This window comes from Phaenicophaeus curvirostris, chromosome 21 (genome assembly GCF_032191515.1).
Source record: "Phaenicophaeus curvirostris isolate KB17595 chromosome 21, BPBGC_Pcur_1.0, whole genome shotgun sequence".
NCBI classification, from domain to species: domain Eukaryota; kingdom Metazoa; phylum Chordata; class Aves; order Cuculiformes; family Cuculidae; genus Phaenicophaeus; species Phaenicophaeus curvirostris.
Genome location: NC_091412.1, coordinates 12,260,752 through 12,283,436, shown reverse-complemented (window position 1 = coordinate 12,283,436; position 22,685 = coordinate 12,260,752). Strand labels below are relative to the sequence as shown.

Here is a 22,685-nt window from a genome sequence, read left to right as displayed (position 1 = left end):
GAGCTGGGCCGGGGCGGGAAGGGGCGCTGGCAGCACACTGGGAGGGAGCGAGGAGCGCTGGGGGACGCTGGGGAAGGGTGGAGGGCGGCACTGGGGAGGTATTGGGAGGGGCTGGGGGTCACTGGGAGGACTGGGCCGGTGGGTGCAGAGGGGCTGGGAGGGGCACTGGAGCGGGTGCTGGGCAGGGTGGGGACGAGGCAGTGGCTGGGGACGCGGGGGTGGCAGCGCCGGGGAGGAGAAGTGGGAAGGGGATGAGCGGAGGGAGCTATTGGTGAGACGGGGCAGGTGGGCAGGCGCTGGGCAGGGGCTGCTGGAGCTGCGCGCACTGAGCGGGGAGCAGGGGCTGCTGCTGCGGGGAAAGGCTGATGGGCAGGGGTCTGAGTGGCCAAGTGCCTGGACGAGGGCCGGTGGGGGCTGTGAGGGCCACAGGCTGAGCCCGGGGCGTGTGGCACACTGGGGGCTGGCAGTGCAGCGAGGACAGCATGTCTGGGGAGTGAAGGGGTGGTGGGAAGCACAGGGCGCTGGCTGATGGGGTGAGAGCACCAGAGGAGCCTTTGCCCCCCAGGATGGAAGCCCCTTTATCTGCCGCTTTGCAGGTGATGTGGGTGCAGGGAAGAGGTGGTGATCTCAGCTGGAGTGTGAGCCAGGTTAAACCAGGATCACACTAGAGATTCAGGGGTGCAACTGAGTGCTGGGGAGCATGGATCAATGCTGAGGCCACAGACCTGCACCCTCCTGTTTACTCTTGTGGGATATCAGTGGTGAGCTGGGCAGGCTGTGGCCGGAGTGCATGGCGCAAAACAGGCCCTGGTCATGCACAGCTCGCAGTTCTCTATGTGGTTTTGGGCTGAGGAAGCTTATATTTCTGGTTATGATGGTTGCTTTGTCTTAATTTAATCATATTTTTGGTTTGGCCTACATTTAAATGTCAAACCTATGCTTATGACATTCAGCTTTTCCAGGGCTTCTGGAGAAACTCCTCTGTTTTGTCCCTGGTTTGCTTGGGTTGGAAAAGTGTGGACACCTCTTACCTGATCCACCTTAGTGAGCGGTGGGCATGCAGCGATAGTGAGGAGGGGGTGATCTGGCGTGGATCTTGTTCTAAAAATACATGGGTGTTTGTGATGGTGTTGTGATTTATCCTGACTCTCTTCGGTTCAGAGTTGTGTTAGAGAAGCTGGCATTCTCTTGAGTTATTTAAAACATTGCTATTTGTATATCTGGGCTGTTTTGGCTTCATCTGGGACTTGCTACAAGCTGTGCTGAGTTTGCGTGCTGGCTGAGATAATGCTCAGGCTGCTCTGAACAATGCACAAAGCGAGCTCTCACATACATGAAGCAAAAATCTGCATACTCATGAGAAAAAGGGCATTCTCCTGTGGTGCACTTGGAACATGTCAGTGTACTTACTGCCTTGAGTCAGATCTCGTTTGCATCTGTTGAAGCTGGTTGTAAAGACAGGCTGTACTTAGACTTGTCTTAGCCTGAACCTCTCTGGGGTTCTTCATGGTCCCCCATGTTAGAAAAACATGGAGAGGTCCTGCTTTTGGGTTTAAAGGTCATCTCTGAAGCTGAGCAAGGATTCTTCCTCTGTGTCGTTCTGTGCAGCTGGGATGGTGTGGGTGCTGGGGTTTTTCTTCTGGGTTTTCTCTATAATCTGCTGTGTTGGGCACTGTAAAACCACGTTGGACTGGCCTGGCTGGGAGGTGAGACCCAGGGTGACAAACCCACATCTGACATGGAGAACAGTGGGACTATGGTCAGTACCTTTTGCATGGCACCTTGCCAGCTGCTCTCATGAAGGAAAATGTTTAAGTCCTCTCTTAAGCTGGGTTGCAATTGGAAGGACGGTTTTAGCAATGCTGTGGTAGCTGAGCTTGGCCTGGGTTTTCCATGAGAGGACAAGACTCAGCAGCTGCTTCTTTGGGGATGCTGTGATTATTTGTTTTGCTGGAACGATTGCAGTGTTGTGGCTCCTGTGTCTCGCCTAGCCCAGCCGCTGTTTTGGAGGTAGGACAAACCTCTTCTGCAGGAAGATCAACGCTTCCAGATCTCGAAGAGGGAAAGAGAGAGAAATCAAACTGAACTTGGTGACACTGCCTAGTTGGGGTGAAGCGGCACCCGGGCAGGCAGGAGCTCCGGGGAATGGGGCTAAGCAACAAGTTGTTTCTTATCTGCATGCTTAGCAGTTGGACAAAATTATGAGTGTGCTGCATTGCTGTAGGGTGTGCTGAAGGGGGTCCAAGTTGTGGCATTGCCCTTCAGCTGCTCCTGCTGGGAATTTAACTGCTGAGGTATTAAACTGATCAAGGTGGGAAGGGGGAAAAGGAGTGGCCAGAGAGGGGTGGTTAAGGGGTGAGGAAGGAAGGTGTTAAGAAGCAGCAGGGTGGTTGCGCTGCTTGCAGTGTCTTAGAAGTTCAAAGTGGAGCTTGTCCTTTTATTGCTGAGCCAGCAGAACCTGTGAGGTTTAGAGGTAAGACAGGCAGCGTTGAGGGAACAGTCACTCGGTGCTGTCCCTGTAGCTCTTAAGGTCATGGAAGTGTGTACAAGAGAAGGGAAATCAGGCAAAAAAAAAGAAAAAAGGAGGAAGGAGGTAGGAAACCTAGGTTCTTAGGACTGATGTGGGCTGTATATCAAAACCAGTAAAGCTGCCCACTCCTGTGCTTACTTCCCAGCCAGTGCTTGAAAATTGTTTGAGTCATGATTGTCACAGAGCTGGCAACTGTAAGGATAAAGTGATGGAGATCCACTTGTGCTTGGGCAATCCCTGCTTTCTAAGGTATTAATAATTTAGTTCTGTGGAATAAGAAGAGTGCTGGTGAGAGCATCCTCTTGGCTCTGCTAAGCACTTGCTGGCCCAGCTGCAGTGTTTGATCTGTCCATAAAAATGCAGTGTGGCACTGAAATAAGAAGCTGGTGTGTGCCAGAGGTGGGATGCCAGATCTTGGCAGAGAAAGATTTCAATTTCAGGCGTGAGAGGACTGAAAAGTAATGGCTTTTCTTTTCAATAGAACCTGCTTTGCATCTCCTGGGAACAAAAGAAGGGGCCTGGGGTAGGTATAGCAAGTAGGGTGGATTGTTCCTTCCGTGGAGATTCATCGTGAGTTGACAGTTCCCTTTGTCTGAGGCAGGGATTTCTGCTTTCAGAGATGTTAAATGTGCAGTGCTGTTTTATTGAAAATGAAATTGTATACCCTAGGGAAAGGCAGCTGCAGAACATGTCAAGATCTGCTGTTTATAAGGAGTTAAAACCTGCCTTTTCCTTTTGAGAGTTCCAAAAGCTGTGCTGAGCGGCCACAGCTTTCCCAGCGTGGCCACGTCAGGCTGTTGCGTTTTCACCCACACTGTAGTCTAAGCCCTTTAAAGCCCTGGGTTTGCTAACTCATATCAGCAGTGAGTGCAGGATGGAGATTGTGAAACTTGTGCCTGTGGATGTAAGGCATTCACTTCTTCCCTTACATTGCACACTTGCCAACCATCCCTTCTCCAAGTTCCTGCCTTGCAAACTACCTGTGTCCAACTCCCAATGCTGCCTGACTGCTTGTTCTTTTTTTATGATTATTCTCAGGTGTTTTAAGGAACTGGAACCATGACGGACTCCAAATACTTCACGACCAATAAAAAAGGTGAGTGTTGAGCTGGTACAGTGGATTGGAGGTGGTGGGTGGCTATTTTTATACAGCTTTTTTAACTGCATGCAGACAAACTTGTGCTTTTCAGTTAGCTCTGCCCCTGTTTCTCGTCTTAATCATCCAGGGAGAAACTCCAGAAGTAGGTCATATGGTGTCAAAAGACAAAACTGATGTACTGTATGGTTTTGTGATGCACAAAATGACCCAAATTGTTGCTTTTTCAAGGATCAGAGAACAAAACGTTAGGACTTGAGTGCAGATCTGGTCTGAGAGAAAGTTTTAGTTATGGGCTGACAAGTCCAAGACTAAGGATGGTTGTTCCGCTGTGCATCATAGGATTAAGTCGGTTGAGAGAGATTTAATATTTAAGATATAGGTGTGTATCTCTACCTCAGGCTGTTGCAAAGAGGCTGGGGTGTCCTTCTGCCATTTCTTCCAGAGCTGTGGTTCTCTGTCTGACTTTCCTTTGGCTGCACTGTGGGTGTGGTGGTCTCCTTGTCTCGAGACAAGCTGCAGCATTGAAAAATGGGAAGACTGGAAAGGATCTCTGGGGACTTTTTACCCATTCACCTGGCCCAGAGCAGGGCTTGTTCTGCTGAAACCGTCCCAGGCAGAATTTTGTTTCTAACCCATTCTTAAAGAAACCAGTGTTTATTCCAGCTCTTGCAGTTTAAGCCTGATCCTGCTCATCCTTCTCCAGTGGATATGGAAAATGGTTCACATTAACCTCTCCTTTTCAGAGTGGCTGAATGTTTCTGATGAGTGCTTGCCAGTGAAAAGACCAATGTTGATTTATTTATGTTTCATTAAGCTTTAGAATGAGCTCATAAATTAATCAAATGCAGCTCACATCTCTCTAAGGAGCACCTCTGTCTGTAAGTTCAGCCTGGCCAGCCTGTCCTGCCCGAGCTCTAGTGAGCACCCTGCTTCCAGCTCCATTCTGCGCCAGAATGTGTTTTGTCAGAGAAATTTTGATATTTGTAATGTGTCCTCATCCTGCAGCTTCCAGCGGGAGTATTGCTCACTGTCCCCCCAGGGAAGCTGTCTCAGTTGGAAGCATTATCTTTCCCAGACCGCTGGTGCTTTCTGGAGCCAGCCTGATAAGCTGTTTTTTCCATGTGTTGTTTTATTTTGCAAACTTGCTTTGCCACTTTTGTGATCCATCCTGAACTGACTCACCATACAGTACTGTCTGGAAGAATTAGTATCGTGGAAAAGGCTGCTTCAACAGCCTCAGAATCCAGACAAGCAGCGTTACTTGCTGTTTTTGTCAGCTCTTGCCTTTCTGTGATAGCTTGGAAGGAATTTATTCCACCGGACTAAATTTGTGCTTTGCTGTTCCTGCCATGGTGCATCACGGCACTTGCTGCAGCCTGCTCTTTCCTCGTTGCGCTCGCAGGAAGCAGGCAGTGATGAGCAAAAGTTAAAAAGTCTAGGCAAAATTCCTGACAAAGTGAGTTTTTTTCACAGGTGGTAATCTGGCACCTCCGGATATCTTTCCATTCTGGTTGTGTAATAGTCACCTCTGAGAAACAGATGCTGCAGGGATGTGGTTTAGTGTTCTGGAAGCGGGAGAGCTGCAGCATGCAGCATGGTTCTGATTAGCTCCTCATTTGTTAGCAAGGTATAGTCCATATTCTGAGTGTCGCAGCTCTCTTCTCATTGAACAATGTTCTCCGTAAGGTGTTACGGCTCCCACGTGGTTCTGTACTGGTTTGATAGGAATAACAGGCTGGGAAAGTAATCAGTCACTCTTGAACTATCCCTAAAGTCAAGACCCTTTTCCTTTCCCAAGGGACTCAATCTGTTTTGTCTTCTGCCAGGAGAGATTTTTGAACTGAAGGCTGAACTCAATAATGAAAAGAAAGAGAAGAGGAAAGAAGCTGTAAAGAAGGTTATTGCAGCCATGACCGTGGGGAAGGATGTCAGGTAAAAGCAACTTTTCTTGCTCCTGTGGCAGTACTGGTTCTCCTGGGACTCAGACAGGTGCAGTGGCACACATCTCCATGGAGCAGAGCTGTGGTTGTCATCTTGGCTGAGCAGTGAGACTGCTTGTGTCCCTGTGCAGTGCCCTAAGTCATAGGTTTCTCAAGCTCCTTCCTGTTACTGAAAGGAAAAGAAACAGCCATTTTCAGTGCTGGTTTAACTAAGTGCCTGTTAGCCCTTTTTATTTAAAAACCCATCCAGAGTTCAGCCTTTTATGTGTCACTTTAAGTGGCGTATTCGCACTGCTTGCCAGCCTGGGTTTCAGTGTTAGAAAGGTAATTCCAAGTGTTTTCCTTAGCCTTACTCGTCACAGCATAAATTTAATGCACATTTTAAAAGGAGTGATTTTTAAATTGAACCTTTGCCTTACAGCAACCAAAGAACACAGGCATTTACCTTCTGCGATGCTCTCCCCAGTACTTTTTTCTGTCTTTGAGGCAACCAGAAAAAATTACTTGAAGAAATGCTTTCTCCCTTCTAGCTTCTGTTACCGAGTCTGCCGTAAGTCATAGTAGTCCTGGATTCACGGCAGTGCGATCTGTTGCCCTGGAAATTAATATAAGGTTTCAAATTCATCATCATGACTTCATCACAGAATGAAAGAACAGAAATACTGGAAGGAAGAAAAGATAGTCTTTTTGGCCAGCAGCACTTGCCCATCACCATTAACTCCCTACAGAGAGCTGCAGGTGTCCTGTGCAGCTTCTGCAGTGCTGTTCACAGATTGCTGCTTGGTCTTGGAGTGAAATCCAGCTTGTCAGTGTAAAAGCTCCTAAACACTCTAGTGTTAACTAGTCTGGAATTTGGTACATTCTCTGTAAATGTCCTGCCTCACCAAAACATTTTTACAACCTTTTTTTTCTTGCGGGTTGATTTCCATCCTGACGTGGTCAAGTTTCCTTGTTTTGTGAACTCCTTGGTTAAAACACTTCTAGAAAATTAATATTCACCTGTTCTAGAGCTGACCGATGTTAAAGTGCTAGAAGAGTTTAAATGATTAAGCTATTATAAAAACCATCGTAAACTTCTTTGAGAGGGAAGCTGATGTTTCATTGGACAGCAGTGTATCTAGAGTGGAACTCTGGTTTTCCTGGTTTCCTTGGTATTGTAACCATTCACTTTGCATGCCATGCAGTCATAACTGCTTCTCTATTGTTGCTTACCTTGCTCTATTCTTCTTATTGTCTGTCCAGCTCGCTCTTTCCTGATGTTGTGAACTGCATGCAGACTGACAACTTGGAGCTGAAGAAGCTGGTCTACCTGTACCTGATGAACTACGCCAAAAGCCAGCCGGACATGGCCATTATGGCCGTTAACAGCTTTGTGAAGGTAATTGGCTCCCATGGCTCTTAAGAAAATAGTCCTGCACAGGAGCTGTTACCACATCTCCTTTGTCTGCTAACCTTTGCGAGCTGCTGTTTATCTCTGTTGCACTTGAGTCTCTGGGCTGGGGTGCTTGTAGGGGAGCAAGGACTTGGTGTACTGAATCCAGCAGATCCAGGTCCTCTCTCTTTCACTTGCTGCTAGTAGTTATGGCAGAGGAGGGGACTTAAACGCCCTGGTAAGTGGTTATGAGAGAGCCTGCTCCAGGAAAAGCTGCTTCTATCATTTTACTGATCATTAAGGACCACCCTCTGGTATTGGATAAGAGGTTTTATATTGTTTGTATTCCAACCTTTGCAGTATCTCTGTCATACAGATATCGAATTCTTGCTTGAATGTTTCAGCTGTGCTCTGTGTGGAAAACCTTTATCTCTGGTCTTGATGACTTTTGCATTGTGGTTAATTGTTGACTTTTCCCATTATCTTCCCTTTCTCCTTTAAACCAGTAAGTCTGGGAAGCGGTATTTTATTCTGCTGAAAGTTGCCTGTGGCCAGCTTTTGGGTGATGAAAGCTGCCTCTCTAGCTTAGCTGTACTTTGGATTGGGCTACTAGATCATGTTGAAAGCAGTTTTGCCTGGGCGGAACCGAGGGGCGCCAAGATCACGATTTTTCTGTTTTACAAGCTGTCATAACCTGAAAACTCCTTGAGATGGTGTAGAATGTTTCTGTGAACCAGTAAGTTCCACCTTTTAACCTTGATCTCAAATAATTGCCTTTTTTTAGCATGTAATCAGAGAGAATGCTTTTTGTTTGGTATGAGAGCAGCCTGATTCTGGCTGCAGGGGAGATATTGGTGGCTAGTGGCACAGGTTTATTTACTGCCTATTCTGTCCCCTTGCAGGACTGTGAAGACCCAAACCCTCTTATCCGTGCTTTGGCCGTCCGTACGATGGGATGCATCAGGGTGGACAAGATCACAGAGTACTTGTGTGAGCCTCTTCGCAAGTGTCTGAAGGATGAAGACCCTTACGTGCGGAAGACCGCAGCTGTCTGTGTGGCGAAGCTGCATGACATCAATGCCCAGATGGTGGAGGACCAAGGATTTCTGGATTCTCTGCGTGACCTGATTGCAGACTCCAATCCCATGGTAATGTGTGTGTCCCCTAGCACATTGCTTGCGTTTGTAAATGGGTGGGTAATCAGGAACCTAAAGGCTTTTTAATTGTAGCTGATGCACTGTGATGAATGTGTTGGTTAAAGAACACTTATTTCTTCAGAAAACAGGGAATACTGTCTGATCTTAGCTCCATTTCAGCTTTTGCTTGTCTAGAGTGCTGCAGCAGCAGTTTAACTTCCTGGTCAGATGAGTCAGAAGAGCTCAGTATGTCAGAGACATACTTGATGCTGCTTGCTGCCTTGGTGACGGCTCGTAGCTGTTGCCTTCCTGCAGGCTTGGGCTCCACCTGGAGTATGATGCTGGTTTAATTCATTCACTAATGCAGAGAAATCCACTGGCCTGTAGTCAGTGGAGAAAATCGATGCTTACCTTTTTAATAAAGGCAAATGAGTCTTCAGAGCAGAGGCGGAGATTGAGACCAAGAACTTAATGGGGGTAAATTACTACTAAATCACTGTTTAATCGCTGTTGATAAAGGGTCCTTTTCCATACCAAGTATCTTCCACTCTTGTAACTAAAAGAGGGTGGACAATGGATCGGAGCATGCACTGCACAGTCCTTTCATTCGGTATTTTTTCCCTGTGATCTATGGAGTTACCCAACCAATATCGTTGTAGTTCCTAGCAGGGAAGACAACTTCTGCAGCTTGGTTTTACTCTTGGTTTAAGGGTGTGACTGCTACATTTTTAGCTCTTTTAGAGCAGAGATCTGATTTGACTCTGCTTAACGGCATCATTTCATGTTATTAGGGCCTGTCTGGCAACTCCTTCTATGGTGTGTAAATCAAACCCCATAAAGCAAACTGCTCTCCTGTTATGGCTATCCTTGGGCAGGTTTGGAGAAGTCGAGTGCAGGAGGTAAGGTTCCAGCCCCTTTACTAGGGAGAGTGAAGGCAGCTGATTGCTCTTCTTATGACTTTCTAAAGACAATAAAGGTGTCTGGCCCTCACAGGCACGGGTCTGTGAGTGATGGTGCAGATTGGAGGCACCTATTGTCTCTAATATCCAGCTCTTTTACAAGCTGTTCTTTTTGTATGCTTGCCTGATTTTTTTATGCCAGGTTTCTACATTAATATTAGTGACTGTTTGAAGCTGCTCTCTCTGCCTAGGCAATTCTGAGGCATACAGGTGAACACCTGCCCTTTTAATTGAATCCTGAGATGTGCCTTGCAGTTTGTGGAAGTACTTGATGAGGCTGCTTTAGCTCCACTTGAATACTGGCCCCTGGCATTGCCTAGCTTGCAGGCCGCAGTGGAGTGTGCTGTGGACAGTGGGATAATCTACACTTCTCCTTGCCTTGGTTCCAACTACTTAATTTTCTTCTCTCATTACAGCCCCGTTAATATGAGTTGAGTTGAGGCTGAAAAGGGTGCTTCAGGAGAAATTAATGAAGTTTTGCTTGCCCTTTCTGCTCTATCTCAATGGAACTAATTGTTTTGGCAAATGAGCCATTGGCTATTATGAGAGCACCAATATTTATTTCAAAAGTACATTAACTTAATACTGACTTGAATAAACAGAGAGAAGGGGAGAAAAACCAAAGGGCAGTGTATGGTCCATTTGCTAAATAAACCACCACAAGTGGCAAAGGGATACCTAATAAAACATCAGTGGAACTAATGAGCTCCTTGGTGGGAATGAGGATGGGCTGGGACAGTGAAGCCTTTGCAGCTGCTCCAGTTGATTGCAGTTCTGCCATTGCTGAAGCTGTGCAGGATCCCAGTGCCTGCCTTGTGTTGTACTCGCCTGCTCTTTCTGAGGCTCAGGATTCACAGCAGGGGAGGGCAATTTGGAGGAGGGGTAGTGATGAAGAGAAGAGGCCTGTGGTGTGTGTTCAGATCCGTAGGCTTTTGGCTGGGGTTCAGTGTACTGGCTTCCCAGCTTTTACTGTAGGCAGGACATTATATTCTTGGTTTTTAAGGGTGGGTAGGGGGAGATTTCATCAGGTTTGGGGCTCTTGTAGCTGCTGACTTAATACCATATTTGATCTGGATGCAATTTTTAGTAGATAGAGACATTCACTCTAGTTAAGTTTATTGCTTTGATGCCCTTTGCAATTTGTCTTTGTGGCACAGTGGTTCCCTCAAAGGTACAGGAGCCCTCCACCCCTAATTAAGGTTCATCTCTCCAGTCAAATCATCCAGCTCATTGCTGTTTTCTCCATGTGAGATCAGTGGGGGTTCTTGATGGACAGAAGTTGCGTTTGCTGGATAAATTATATTTATGTGCAGTCTGGTATTTATTAAGATACTTCTCTGTGATCAGGTGAAATGCAGCCCTGCCTGGAAGCGCTTTTTAAGTGAAAGGTATGTATCAGCATCACCAACAAAGATAACTGAAAAGAGTAGTACAGGTGGATCTGTCCTTGTGACCTTTTCCTCTGTAAATGGTGCATCTCAAGCATTGCAATCTCTTATCTATACTCACTCATATGATGAATGCTTCTCCTCTTTTAAGGACTTGTGGAAATAGGCAATGTTAGACGCTTAATGAGGCAGAACTTTGTTCTGTCTACTGAGAAATGAGGGGTTTGAGCAGGAGCTAAAAAACTTTGGTTGAAAAATAATCTTCAAGAAGAGTTTTATTGTGATTTTGGAATTGGCTGTATCCAAAACATGAGCAAGCACTAAGCTCTCTAGCTGGCTGCTCAGCAGAGTAACAACTCCATTTGTGGTACTCACTAATTGCCTTGTAACTGTGCGGAGTCCAGGGTGCACATCTGTCAGCTGAAATCACCCTCATCATAAGGATGTCTAAGTTGGAGGTGACCTTGTCAGAGATGTTTTGGGTTTGTGTTTGCTTCATAGTTTTGGACTAATAGTTTTATTGTAGAACCATGCAAACAGAGATAGGGATATGCAGGGCATTGCTCTGAAGTCCTGTTGAGGTGCTGCAGAAGCACAGCCACGGTGCTTTCTCCCTTTATCTGGGCTTTTGGTGTTGCAAAATCTGGCTGTTGTTCGGCTGCGGCGATACAGTGATCTTTGGGCAGGTGTAGGATGCAGCATTCCAGACGTGCTGGCTGTAGCTGTGCCTACAGGACTGACTCCTGAGGCTGGCAGTGCACAGGCTGCTTATGAAAGCTTTGCAGTATCTTCTGGGTGAATCAGTAGCTTCTGATTGTGTATGTATCGATAGGGAGATATAGATATATATATATATATATAGCGAGTTACCGAATGGGTTGGTGGCTTCCTGCATTTCAACTGAGTTATAGAAGGTGTCTTACCCTGTGCAGGCAATGGGGCAGTAACACATGCAGGGGCATGGTTCAGTTACTGCTGTGGAAGTTTGATTGTGGACAGTCTTTAATCTCATTTTACAGATGGGCCTAAAGTGCTCGTGGTTGCCCTTTGTCCCTTGGGATCCTGCTGAAGAGCTTCTCTGCGTAGAGGGAGCCCTCATTTCTTCCCAGAGCTGTCCTAAGGCAAACCCTTGTCATTCTTCGCTGTGCATTTCCTTTTGTGGGGCTCAGCAGAGTCAGGTCAGGGTGGATACAAAGCTGGTGCCTGGCTGCTTTGGGCTGTTGGTTTGCTGCTGCAGGACTCAGCCCTTGGAGCCCTTCTTGCTGGTAACTTTACTGTAGTGCAACTCAGAAGGCACCTTCTCCCGTCAGCCTCGTGTTCTAACAAAACATAGTTTGCGTGATATCCTGGGGTTGTGCACTCCTGCTCGTACACGGGACGGGAGGTGACTGCAGAGCACTGTCCACACCCAGCAGCAGCAGTGGGTATGGGGAGGTGCAAGAGGAGGGTCTTTTCTGCCTGCTGGTGGCCAGAGCCACACAGAAGTCTTGAACAAACTGGGGTTTTTTTCCCCTTTTTCCTGATCCTGTCTTGTTCTGACACTCATGAATCAGACCCAATGACAGCTCCTGGCAAAGCGTTGTGAGTGCTGAGCCCTGGTGGTGAAGAGCAAGCCCACGAGATGGCAGCAGTTTCAAGATGAACTAAGGCTGTTGGTTGTTAGACACCTTGTTTTGTAACTAGTCCCTCCTGGCTTTTATCACTGCACTTCTTGGTTCTCTGCAGGAATGTAAATATTAGCAGAAAAACATACAAGGAAATCCATGTTAAGTCTTACTGGTCTTCTAATATTTGACTGGGACAAAGCTTCTTTCTACAAATACTTTCAGTCCTCAGCCTTCTGGGGTAACTCTTAACCCATGGAATAATTTCTTGACAATCTACTTGTTATCTGTATCGCTTCAGTTAGGTTGACGTCAACTTTGCCCAGTTCTTTTCTGGTGCTGTTGGGTTTTTAATTCCTTCTGGTAGCATTTCTTCTTCCTCATATTCTGCTTTGCTGCTGTGATGCATTGGATCAAAGCTTTTGCAGGTGTGGCTGTTCTGCTCCTGTGTTTCTGTGGTCTGTTTAGACACAGCACTTCTGTGCTCTCCAATAATAGGTCATATTTTACACCATCTACATGTTGCAGTTTATTGGGAGAAGCACTGTTGTGCACTGTGTCTGGGATGTGATACTCCTCTTGTTCTTCAGGGGTGGAATGCCCCATTCATGGGCACAGAAAAGCTCTTGTTCCTTATGGGAGGAGCTATACTTTTTCCCCTCTGCAGATGATGTTTTACCAAGAACAAGGAGTGAACCACCATTCCTGGAGGGGTTAATGATTCCTGCTCATGAAGGTTTGTAGGAACTTGAAAATTCACATCCTAGTACAGAGCCTAACATTGCCTGGAGCTGTGGGCCGTGCCTGAGCAGCACATCATCATTCTGGGGCTGCCTCCAAGATACCCTGGCTGCCCTGACAGCATGAAACATTTTCCTCCTTTTCAGCCTTGGTGTTGCAGAGTGGAGCTGTATCTTAAAGTCCTCCAGCCATGTCTGTGTGGATCCTGTGTGTGGTTTGTGGGTTTTTTTCACCTGTTTGTGCTGCAAGTGGAGGTAATATTTCCTTCTGGAAGACATTTGATGGCATTTGTAGGCATCGTTGGGTGGGGTTTGTGTACTGGGTGTTGGATATGTTACAGTGAACAAGACTGTTGTGCTGATAAAGAGTTGAGGCTTCATGCTGGGGCTTCTTGTAGGGCTTTGCTGCTGGTTAGCCACTCTGACCCCACTCAAACTGCCTGTGGGACAGTCTTTGGGCTGAGCTGCTTCTCCAGAGGAATGCAGGAGCCTGCTGTCCTGAGCAGCAGTGGGTTGTCATCTTACATGGGTCTGAGGGAATGTCAAGCCTGTATGTGGGACCTGATTTGTTGTTTGTTTGCAGAAGGCTGGGGAGTGAGGGGTGCTGGTCCTGACCACTTTCCATAGAGCCTGTGCTTTTCCCTGCACTTTGAATGCTAGCACTCTGGCAGAGAGATGCAACGAGTCTGTATGTAACGCATGAATTTCCATGACTCCACAGTCTGTCCTCCCAGGCCCCTCATTTATAAAGCCTTATTGACAAATTCATCTATCAGAGACCCGTCTCCTTCCAGTTACTGCTATCGGTATGTGTCTAATTTCCAAAGTGTTAGTCTTGCTGAATAGATTATTCCAGGATCTCTCCTATCAGTCAAGGAGCTGGGGAATGTTGTTGGTGTGCTTAGATGTTGCATTTTCGATCTGGCCATTGACAAGCATCATTTATCAAAAAGCACTGTGGTGGTGCTGGTCTGCAATTCTGCACCCCCTTTTCAGGGCTGCGTAATTGCCGGTGCCTTTCCTCTCACTGGGTGCCTGGGTCCCAGTCAGCCCTGCCTGCCACTGGATGGTGCCAGTGAGAACGTCCACAAGGAAAGCTGCAAAGGGCCTTACAAAAGCACCTGAAAAGGCTCCTTCCTGGTGTGTGCCAGGTGCCTGATCCAGGCTCGGATCAGACCGTGGTGCTCTCTGGAAGAAGCGTAACGGGTGGCAGACCCTCGCTGGCTCACCCCAGGGCTCCATTTCCTTCACTGGGGGCTCAGCAAGGAAGAAACCCTTTGTGTTGGAACCATCCTAAACAGCTTCTTGCCCACCTACCTTCAGAGATTCAACACTGGGGAAGGTGGTTTCCTGTTTTACTGCTAACACATCAGATTTTGCAATGACCAGAGAGCAGGAGCAGTGTTGTCGGATGTCAAAGGGGTGGGTTTTTTTGCAGTGGAGGAGCAGGGAGGTGTGACAGCTAGTTGGGGCCAGCCTGCCACGGAAAGCATAGCGCTTGGACTTCACTTCACTGCCACCTTTGGGACAATACATCCCCCTTGCACAAAGCCAGCAGGAGGTCTTCCCCACGCAGGCAGTTTTCAGGATGTGATCAGTTCCTGGCCATGTGTCCAGTAGCGCCGTTCCAGCCTTTTAGGCACTAAAGTACAGCCTCCTGCAGTGGAATTAGCAGAAGATGAATGTCTTGCCCAGAGCCCTGGCATCTGTCACAATTAAGGCTGTGCAGGTGAACTGGTACTTTCCAGGGCTGTTTGCAAGCTGGGGATGCATTCGTCTCCCAGGGTTTTAATTTAAGCCATACACTTTACATGCATTAACGATGTGAGAGGTTCGTACAGGCTTTCCAGCTTGTCTGCTTGGGCTGTTTTAATGGTTCCTAGACCATTTCTAGGGAAGCAAAGTAGAGAGGGGCCTCAGCAGAGCTGAAGATTTATAATTCAGCTCTGATGTTGTAGATTTTCTTTGGCCAAAACATCTTTCTAAACATCTCCAGTGACACTGTGACTGACAAGGTACATACTAGGTTACCTGGTGATGTGATACTTGCATTGGTGTTGACTGGTTCTTAATGGACTTCTTTCCATCCCTAAGTGATAACTGTGAGTATCCCGAAATGTGGACAATGCTTCAGGCTTTGTTTATGTGTTGCCTGAGCCATCACTTAGTGAGAGCTGTCAGCAAAGTAGAAGTCTGTGTACTGGAATGAAACCATGTTGTGCTGGCTTGTGCTGCTCTGTGTTCCTGTCTCGTAACAAGGCTGGTGGCAGCACCAGTGGAGAGGTGAGCGTGTGTACTTGAACCAGTGTTTATGTTGGACTGGTTCCTGAAATCTGTTTTCATTTCAACTGTGCTGTGGCTGTGTAAAACGCCTGGAAGATGCTAATTATTTTAGTTGGCATACTATAACACATCAATATGTTCAGTACTAATCGCCAGCAAGTACTTTTTTTTAATAAATGATGCTTAAAGTTTGAAGATATTCCCCCTCCCTTCCGTTGTCCCCTTTTGCTTTCTTTCTCTCCCTGTCTCCCAGCTCACAGCAGCACTGTTCTGCTGAGGGAGCCAGTGAGGACCAACTGCAATTGTGGATGATGAGATTGTGTATCCCACCCTGCTGGCAGAACTGAGCTGCTTCCAAATGTTCCACAGCCCCTTCCAGCCCTGTTTTCGTGACACCCAAGGGGACCACGGCCCATACTCCTAAGTGCCTCTGGCCACCTAACACTCTCATGGATGCTTTTAATAGATGTCGGACGTCTGGTGGGTTGCTATGTAGTGTCCTGTCCTCAGCTTCAATTTGGACTCTTGCATTCATGCTGCCACACTGTTCCTGAAAGTAAAACAGATCCTAAAAATCAGACCTCATTGTCAGTCAGGTTCTGGGCTGCAGCTGCTGTGGCCCAGGCAGCCCATGGCAGCAGAGTTCCTGCATATCTTTTGCCCATGGCAGGCCCAGTGACAGGCTTCACTCACTGTGCAAGGAAAGACACCTCAGTGCGGCTGCTTTGGCTTGTGCCTGCACTAGGGTATAGGGTCTGCATGGCTCAGTTGTTGCTGCTGAGGTAGAGCCTGTACGTTTGCCAAAGCTCAGCCCAATTCTGTAGGACAACTGACAGGCACCTTTCTGCCGTACTTTGGCTCTGCCACTATTTAATTGATTCAAATTTCTTTCCCAAGTCCTCATTTCATGTTGTAAGGGCTTTTTCAGAATGGTTTGGAACACCTCGGTTGCTCTTATAATTTCTGTTCACTTACAAACTTCAAAAACATAATGACATTAGAACTGTCTTTTATTTCAGTTTTATGCTGTCATATTAACCATTCAGGAATCCGGCAAATTAAATAATGGTAAGAATAAGCAACATATTGTAATAGGATACTGATTAAAGCAGTTTTGATTGCTAATGAGTTTGGTGACAGAAAGCTCATTCAGCTAATGAAATTCATAAAATCTTGAATTGAAATCCTATCTCTGACCTTTAGGTGTGAACAGTCAACATTACTGTGCTTGTGCAGTGACTTTGGAGTGTGTTGGTCTGATGACAAGCAGTAATGGGTACAATGCAGCGAATTTTCTGGTCCTGCTGTTCCTGTTTTCTGTGTGCTGCATCAAAGCATCAGATGACTTTAGAGATGTTTCTTTGCCTAATCCCGTAGAAAACAATGCTATAAATCTTCATTTTAGCAGGTATATGCTGCAAGTTTTTTGTGTGTCCTGGGTGCGTTGGCACTCCCCTCTTTCTGTGCTGCTGTTCTTTCATGTTATCCCCAAGGGACTCTTTAAATTTTGGCAAAGAGCAAGGTTACAGCCAAGCTTTGGACTCTGTTGTTTGTGAGGGTGCACTCGGTCCCTGAAGGCTTGGATGACTGAAGTGTGGCTGCTGCTGAACAGCTGAGAGCGCACACTGGCATCTCGGTGTTTGTTTCCCATATGTGACCCCTGCCAAGCCACTGATGGCTCGCTAGCAAAGAACGCTCTTCTGTCTCTTCCCCCAGGTTGTAGCGAATGCTGTGGCTGCCCTGTCAGAAATCAGCGAATCGCATCCCAACAGCAACCTGCTGGATTTGAACCCACAGAACATCAACAAGCTGCTGACAGCTTTAAATGAGTGCACAGAGTGGGGCCAGATCTTCATCCTGGACTGCCTGTCCAACTACAACCCCAAGGATGATCGTGAAGCTCAGAGGTACAGCTGTTCCTGCTCTTTGCATGGGCCACTTGGGGTTATTCAGTAGCAGGGCATTTGCAGACTCCTGGCAGTGTCACAGCTCTGAAGGGTAGCAAGAGTCTGTTCATGTATGCAGCAGCATGAGGAAGAGGAAGTAAAAGAGGTTTAAAAGGATGGCAGCTTCTGGTAGTTTGGGCTGATGCTGGAAACCAGTCCCTTCCCTGTGCAGAACGACTTTCTCTGTTTATCATTAGCTTTTTTTCTCTTTTTCCCATTTCAAAGGGCAGTTTTTGTGGAAACCAGCACTGCTGAGACAGGATCAGGCCAAGGCCAAACGGTGACTGACCCACCCAGAAACATGTTTGGAGGGGTTTCCGTTTTAAAGCAGAGCTTTCAAATCTGGTTTTGCCTCTTGGAGAGGCAAGAAGCCCTTATAGCTTTGAGGGTCTCTGAAGTACTGCAGGTCTGAGACTGGAATGTTTTTTTCCAACTAAGAACTCTTCTGTGATACAACAGAACTGAAAATAGAGGCGAGAAATTATTTTTTTCTCATCACTCCAAATTCACCCTTGTGCTTTTACTTTAAGCTGCAGTGACTAAACTGAAATACAAAGACCCTAGGATTTAGGTAGTGGGGTGTTACTTCATGTGATTCAAGCTGCTTCCTCATCTGCATCCAGAATCAGAAGAAGTCAGATTCTGTACCCAAGAGAACAACGAACGAAGAAGAAAAATGACATGGAACTTGAGAATTCTCAGACTTGATATATTTGCTGTAGATGATGTGGAGTGTGGAGGTGAGGAAGGCACACAAGCCCACATGGAAACCCCATGGCAGGCCTTTTGGACTTGATGGGTTTCCTCAGTGACTGGTTTTGAGTTACAATATGTAATACATTTTTGTAAGAAGGTTGCCAGTACTCTTACTGATTTTTTTTTTTTCCCTCCCCCTTGTGTTCTGTTTCTGTGCCAGAAACAGCTCTTAATGAGTGCTAGAAACCTGCGGAGATCCCCAGGGTGTCAGGCCAATATTATCCTGGCTTTGTCAGGCAGGGACTGCTGGTCTGAACAACCGTGAACTCATCCCAATTCCTCATCTGTAACTCCTCTTCAGAGTAGTGTGTGAAACTGGATGGGCAGTCACTGCTTTTACTCCTTTGTGTGGAGCTTAACTCTCGGAGCCTGTCTGATTTCAGATAGGAGAATGACGGCACCTGGTTTTATCCAGCATTTTCCTTTTCAGCAAGGCTAGCGCTGTTACCCCTGTGCATAAAGAAACTGAGGCACGGGGAGATAGAGCAGCTTTGGCCACTGTGTGCCTCGGGCAGCTGGGGACTGCCCCCCAGCTCTGACTTGCAAGACTCCTCTGCTTCTCCTTTAGCCCTGCTGCTTCCATTGTAGGGGGGAGGCCAGAAACAGAGCTTTCAGGGGAAGAAACTTTGAGGCGCAGATGGGAATCATATTGTTGTGGGTTAGCAATCTGCAGGAGGGAGTGGGAAGAAACTTGACAGATGCTGTAAGAAAGACGATCTGAACCCAAACTTCCTTTCCGCTTGGGGTGGGTTGTTGAGGATGCTGCTGATTATAGGATCTGCTGAGGCAAGTGGGGAGGTTGAGGCTCGGGAGGAGGTTTAGGTCACTCTTTCGCTATATCTTCAGAGTAACAAAACCCATTTTTTGCAGAAACACATGGTTGAAGTGGCAGCACCCCCTGAGCAAGCCAGAAGCGCACATCACCTCCAAGTGATTACGTGGGTGCTAAAGAGTTGTTCTGATAGCTGTGTTGTTAAAGTTGTGTTTGTCAGTGACAGACGAGATCACAGAAATAGAGAACGCCACCAGGTGAAGGCAGGAAGCACTGATAACTGAACATGCATTGGGACTGTAATGCTGAGGGCTTGGAAGGTCCCTGAGCAACTGTGGCAGGAAAGAAGCTTAAAGCTGTGAGAGAAGTTATTGCGGTTTGCTTCCTGCTGTGTTCAGGAGACTGGGACTTTGCCTTTTCTTTGTGAACAAAACCAATGCAAAGAGGTGTCTGGGGAAGCCATGTGTGATCTCCTAAATTCATACAAGTTCTGAAATATCTGATGTTCTGAGTTAAATGTGAGTCCTTTCTTGCTCCTCTGTCTCCAGTATTTGTGAACGGGTGACCCCTCGGCTCTCTCACGCCAACTCGGCAGTGGTGCTGTCAGCGGTGAAAGTCTTGATGAAGTTCCTGGAACTGCTTCCCAAGGACTCGGACTATTACAACATGCTGCTGAAAAAGCTTGCCCCTCCACTGGTGACCCTGCTCTCTGGAGAGCCTGAAGTTCAGTATGTTGCTCTGAGGAACATCAACTTGATAGTGCAGAAAAGGTAAAGCCTCAGGAGGTGTTATCCTGGGGTTGCCAAAGGGTATCTGGTTATCTCAGACCTCTAGATGTTTCCATGGGCACAGAACTTCATTTTATCCAGGTTCACGTCCCTCGAGGGATGAATGAAAGGGTCTCACGACTCTGGCAGCCTGAATTGATGTTCTTCATGGCATATTTGTGGTATTGGTATCGTATGGTATCTCTTTCCCTGCCTCTCTCTTCATTGCCTTTTTAAGAGCAGTAAGAACTGCCCTCTTGTTAGGCTGTAAATCAGATTGCAGATAGGGAGGAGGGTGTAACTGTGCAAATTAGTAGTGACCTACAGAAGCTCAGTGTGCTGATGCTGTTCTCTTTTGCATGGAACCCCCGGGATAGTGACACTGAGGTACAGTAGGTGGGTTTTTCCACTGTTTTACTCCCATGTGTGTGTTTATATACTGCTATTCCTTGCTGGGAAGGTGAGATAGGTTGGACAGCACTTTGCGTTTGTGTTAAGGGCAGAGTTACGGTGCACTGGCATCTTGCAGGGAAAGGCAGAAAATGAGTTTGTAGGTGGGTTTTGCATTGGGATGAGACTATGATTTGTTCACTGAAAACATGGGCAGCCACTGCCTGTCTGCAGTGGTTGGCTCAGCGGTTCAAGTGGAGGAGGTGGAGGTGTGGGCATGGTTAGAGAGACTTGAATTCTGCATTTTGTATTTAAACAGTCTTTTTCTCCAGTCTTCTAGCTCTCTTAGAATTTTTGTTCTTATACGATTGTTTGCAAGTCCTGGACACAAAATGCCACCGTTCTGTTTCTCAATGAATGTTTGGGTAGAATTCTACACAAAAGATACCTTAGGTTAAGAGTAGAGCCCATTGTTTGTCACAGTTTTGAGTGAAACAACATTGCTTTCCCTCCAGGCCTGAAATCCTGAAGCAGGAAATCAAGGTGTTCTTTGTGAAGTACAATGACCCCATCTATGTCAAACTGGAGAAACTGGACATCATGATCCGCCTGGCTTCTCAAGCAAATATTGCCCAGGTCAGCTGGGGACCTTCTGATGTGTTCTGCCCACGTTCTGGGCATGAAAAGCCCTCTCATGGTCCTTGCATGAGGCTGCCTGCAACTGCTGCCAGTGTTGTCCTAGCCATTAGGCATCACAGGCCCTGGTACAGTGCTCTGTGCAGCTGCTTAACGGGAGGTGTTGGAGTTGTCTCCACAGTGTGGATGTTAACAGCATGATCTGCCTTGCATTGTGACCTTTAGGTAGGTCTTGTTTTACAGATTACAGTTCCAGGAGGATAGCTGGTGTCTCCTGTCAGATGAGTCACTGCAAGTGCGAGAGACTTGTTTCATGTGAGAGGTGTGCCTGTAATGGAGGCATTCAGAAAGGCCAAACATTACCCAAGTGTGAATTTCAGGTGTATTAGTTGAATTGTTAAAACCTTGCATAGGCACTTTTCAGAGCTAAAATAACCTTTGTTTTTCTTAACTTGCTTCCAGAGTGGAAATCGCACAAAGCTAAAGCTGAACTGAATTGAGACTGCTTTACAGAGTACATTCTCCTTGGATTTGATATAGTTTTAATCCAAATTCTGTTCTTAAAGTGTTCTTGAGTGCCATCCTGGCCACAAGACCTAACGCTAATGCAGACTGATTAATACCTCTGGTTGGTGCTATTATTGTCCTATCCTAGTTGTCACAAAGCAATTTCATTTAATGTGATGGTTTTAAGCAGCTCTCTTCAGCTCTCTCCCTTGATATTTTTTTTTTGAGCAGAGCAAGGTAATTCATGCCCCTTTTGTGCTGAGGACATGGAAAACATCTTAAAAATCAGTTTCCATGAGAATATATTCAGAGATTTCCATTTACTCTTGGTAGGTTCCATCCCAGTTTTAATGCATAATGTCTAGATAATGCAGGTGGTTTGGATGAAAAGCAGTGGTGTCTGGAGGGCAGAGCCTGGGGCTGGGATCTGCAGACTAACGAATGAATCTCCCTGATTCTGAGGAGGCATTCCTAAAAATAACCTAGGCTCTGTCAGAAATGCACCCTGAAATGAGACCAGAGGAGAGCAGGGCGCTGCTCGCGTCCTCTCTGTGCACCTCGTCAAGGCTCCGAGTCTCCATGCCTATTCCAGACCAAGGCAGCAGACTGGTTGAATCCGAGGTACTCGGACTCAGGCAGTGTTTGCAGAGCATGAGCTGCTGAACCAGGGTGCTCCAAGCACTGTACAACATAGATCATCCAAGGAAATAATAAAACTTCAAAACACAGATGTCCTGCCTCCTCCTTGCAGATTTATTTGTCTGCAGTCTGGCCCTTCAAGTCCTCTTTATCTTGTCATCATTCTGAGCAATTGGTATTGACTGGTTATTTTTCAAACAACTGTCTCGCTTGGTAGTGTTCACCTCTCCCTTGCCATCTACTTGTGACATAAAGATGAAATCCCTAATGTCACCTTTGACATGAGAAACTGAAACAAATGAGATTTTCAGGGAATATAAATTGCATAAGGTCTTTTTTTTTAAATATTTTTTTTCTAAGCGAAGTGGTTTGTTTAAGATTAAGTGGCTTTTTAGTTACTGGTCTGTAAGATCCCAGCAGGTCTTTGTTTAAGCCCTTGTTTGGTTTCCATCAGCAAGAAAACCTGAGACAAAAGACTAAATCTTATTCTTGAGAGGGGCAAAAAGTCTTCACCCTGTTATTAATCTCTGTGTAGATGTGCCAGGGTGTCTTCAGATCTCCTCTTCGTCCTCCTTTGGGATCCAGAGGTTCATCTCTGCACAAAAGATGAGACATCAAAAATGGTTGTAGCTCAGAGCTTTGCATACAGTGAATGTAGAACAATAAGTACAATAAACTGCAAAATTCTGTGTATGGACATGAGCCCAACTTCACTGTATTCTCAGTGTGAGAAGGAAAAGCATGTTGAAGTTTGGCAGGGCTGAATTTGCCCCTGGCTTTCGTTCAGGGGAATTTGAAAATAATCCAGACCGAGCCATCTTTTTTGGCTTTGGACACCTTGAACCAAGCATTGCTGCCTAACCAGAGCCGGTGGGTTTGAGATGGAGATAGTCAGACTCTGCTGTCGATGTTAGCTTTGGGAGGGTGTGGCTGTGGAAGAATCCATCCTGATCGTGTGCTGATATTTGAGTAGCATCGCTTATTGGAGTGGGATATGCTCTCTGTGTGACCCCAGGGCCTCACATGGGTTTGCTTTTCCTGCAGGTCCTGGCAGAGCTCAAGGAATACGCGACCGAGGTGGATGTTGACTTCGTGCGCAAGGCTGTCCGAGCCATTGGGCGCTGTGCCATCAAGGTTGAGGCAAGTATCTGAAACTTGAGGGGGTTTGTATCTCGCTGTCTTCATAAAAAGCAATGGGCTTCGCCGTCTCCTTTGTTACAC

General features: G+C 46.7%; 1 protein-coding gene across 2 annotated transcripts in view; it reads left to right on the top strand.

The window, feature by feature from the left end:
• AP2B1 (adaptor related protein complex 2 subunit beta 1) overlaps positions 1–22,685 on the top strand; it is a 71,323-nt gene that overhangs the window by 241 nt on the left and 48,397 nt on the right. For both annotated transcript variants that reach the window (XM_069874137.1, XM_069874138.1), the window contains exons 2-9: positions 3,569–3,626; positions 5,456–5,561; positions 6,812–6,947; positions 7,844–8,089; positions 16,768–16,958; positions 19,074–19,295; positions 20,198–20,318; positions 22,509–22,604. In XM_069874137.1, coding sequence (XP_069730238.1) covers positions 3,590–3,626; positions 5,456–5,561; positions 6,812–6,947; positions 7,844–8,089; positions 16,768–16,958; positions 19,074–19,295; positions 20,198–20,318; positions 22,509–22,604 — 1,155 coding nt within the window. In that variant the 5' untranslated portion in view covers positions 3,569–3,589. The remainder of the gene's footprint in view (positions 1–3,568; positions 3,627–5,455; positions 5,562–6,811; positions 6,948–7,843; positions 8,090–16,767; positions 16,959–19,073; positions 19,296–20,197; positions 20,319–22,508; positions 22,605–22,685) is intronic.